The 2,500-nt window shown below is 34.7% G+C and overlaps 1 protein-coding gene across 1 annotated transcript in view; it reads right to left on the bottom strand.

The window, feature by feature from the left end:
* Positions 1-2,500, bottom strand: part of LOC125025601 (von Willebrand factor A domain-containing protein 8-like) — a 27,315-nt gene that overhangs the window by 6,719 nt on the left and 18,096 nt on the right. The window contains exon 4 of the mRNA XM_047613625.1: positions 1,184-1,312. Within this exon, the coding sequence (XP_047469581.1) occupies positions 1,184-1,312 (129 nt within the window). The remainder of the gene's footprint in view (positions 1-1,183; positions 1,313-2,500) is intronic.

Genomic DNA, 2,500 nt, shown 5'->3' with positions numbered 1-2,500 from the left:
AATTTCTGGGCCGCTGAATCAAGTACATTTAATTCTTTCTGAAACGGGATTCATAGGTACCTACCACACCAGTTATGACTAGCGACACTTTGACTATGCTTCTTCCAGCAATACAGGGGAAGTATAGTGTTACAAACAATTGCTAATTACTTGAAAACATATCCCCAATCCTAAGAATAAGAGTAATACAAGTCGGATTCCACCCCACACAGAGCCAGAAACGAAAATACACTAAATGACAGAGATTATAGTATCTTTCATCATATATCTATGTAACTAAATTGTGTAATAAAAAGGATACTGAAACCTAGCCCTTGTGATTAGCAGAAAGAAAATGAAAAAGACAGAAAACTGGGTGCAGCAGAGGAAAAGATAGACTACCACTCTTTGAACAAATACCAGATTAAGACGATGCAGAAATGTAGAAAGGAGTTGCGAATAAAAATGAACATCTTCACAGCATAAGAACTGTATTTGTTTTGACTAGATCTGCTGCAAAGATATTCATTCATAACCTTTGATATAATAAACAAGATCTGAATGTCAATTAAACTCCAGAGAAATGTATTTGCTAATGAATAACGTAACCAGGATAGCCTTGATGGTGATTATACTCTTTTTATGGCAAAGATTTATTTGAAAAGGTTGGCAATTACTGGCTATTCAATTAGGCATTCTGGACATTTATACCTATATTTATTCAGACACGTTGGCCATTTGGGTATGCAAATTTCACTTTAAATGCAGCCCAATAAACCACCAACATGTCAAATTCGTTTTCCTTAACTGAAGACAAATTTCAATACCATATCAAGCATAACCAATCAGTATTTTCACAGTTAATATTACCTTGTTCTCTTCTCATCTTTTCAGAATTTTCTGGTTTATCAAATTTTCTAAGCTGACCATTCCTTTTACATCTTAAATGTTATTTTAAGCATATTTATCAATCTCAAACTGTTGGTTATCTAGTTTCTGTGTTTGCTATGAAAGCATCCCACAATATATTCTTTATCAGAAATACTGAAGACATTCACCAAGTTTTAAATAAGTGATCCAATCATATACACCCAAGTACTGACACACTTCGCCCAATATAAAAATAAGGAAAGAAAAAAGTCAGCATCTCCTAATTCATACTGAAAAAGAAAAACATAGGAATTGTGTGAATCTGTTTTCCTACCTTTCCCGCTGGTCCATGAACTGGAAAGGCAATGTGTCCGGCTGTCTCTGTCTCCGGCCTTTGGCCCACTTTCGAAGGTGTTTTACTAATGGTGGCCTGATTACTCTGGGCTTCAAAGGAACCCCAAACCTGTATGGAATACCATGTCTCTTGTTATGAATTTTAGTGTACAAAATCACTGTGGTAAATTACTTTCCATGTCATCATTGGCTTAGGCATGTGTACATGCACATACACATGCCTGCATGCATGCACACACACACACACACACACACACACACACACACACCACACACACACACACACACACACACACACACACAACACACACACACACACAAAACTAGTTTGGGGAAAGTTGAACAGATTGTTGAATTGGACTTATATTTAGCATCAAAGAATATTGTAATTCATCTTTAGTTTCATGTTATGAAAGTCTATCAATCTTTAGAGTTCTTGTTTTACAGAATATAACCACTATAGTAGCCTTGGGCTTCTGGCCCTGGTCATAAATAATAATTATAATAATAATAATAATAATAATAATATATAAAAAATACACTCACAAACACACACACACACACACACACACACACACACACACACACACACACCACACACACATGTGTTTTGTATGCATATTTTGTATATATATATATATATTTTTAATATATATATATATATGCATGTTGGTATGTTTTTGTGTGTGTGTGTGTGTGTTTTTATTTGATCCCATATATGTATATTTTATATAAAAATAAAAATTATATATATATATGATGCGGGGGGGGTGGGGGGAGGGGGTTTGGGAAAGTCCAGGCTCAAACCACGGGACCATCGCGTGTTTGGTTTGTGTTTATTTTTGTGTTTGTTTTTTTTGTTGTGGGTATTTTATGTGTTGTGTGTGTGGGTTTTGTGTTTGGGTTTTTGGGTGGTATGAATATATATACACCCCCATGCCGCGATGACCCCAGGGGTTTTTAGAGCACTGGATTTCCCAACCCTCAATGGTTCGAGGTATATTTTATATATTCAAACCCCTCAAACACCAACATACACACACACACACACCCCACAACACAACACACTTACACACACACCACACCCCATTATATATATATATATTTTTTATATATATAATTATATATAAAATTGAGAGTGTTCCACCACAGTTTAACTCATTTCCCATTTCAATTTACAAACTTAAAAAAAAAATTTTAAATTTTGGGAAAAATAAAAATTTTTCCTGAACACCCCTAACAACTTTCTTTTATTTTTCCAAAAACAGCCATTTAAAAAATTATCTAAAAGGGCACA

Source organism: Penaeus chinensis, chromosome 5 (assembly GCF_019202785.1).
Source record: "Penaeus chinensis breed Huanghai No. 1 chromosome 5, ASM1920278v2, whole genome shotgun sequence".
Classification (NCBI taxonomy): Eukaryota; Metazoa; Arthropoda; class Malacostraca; order Decapoda; family Penaeidae; genus Penaeus; species Penaeus chinensis.
This window is presented reverse-complemented; position numbering and strand designations above follow the sequence as displayed.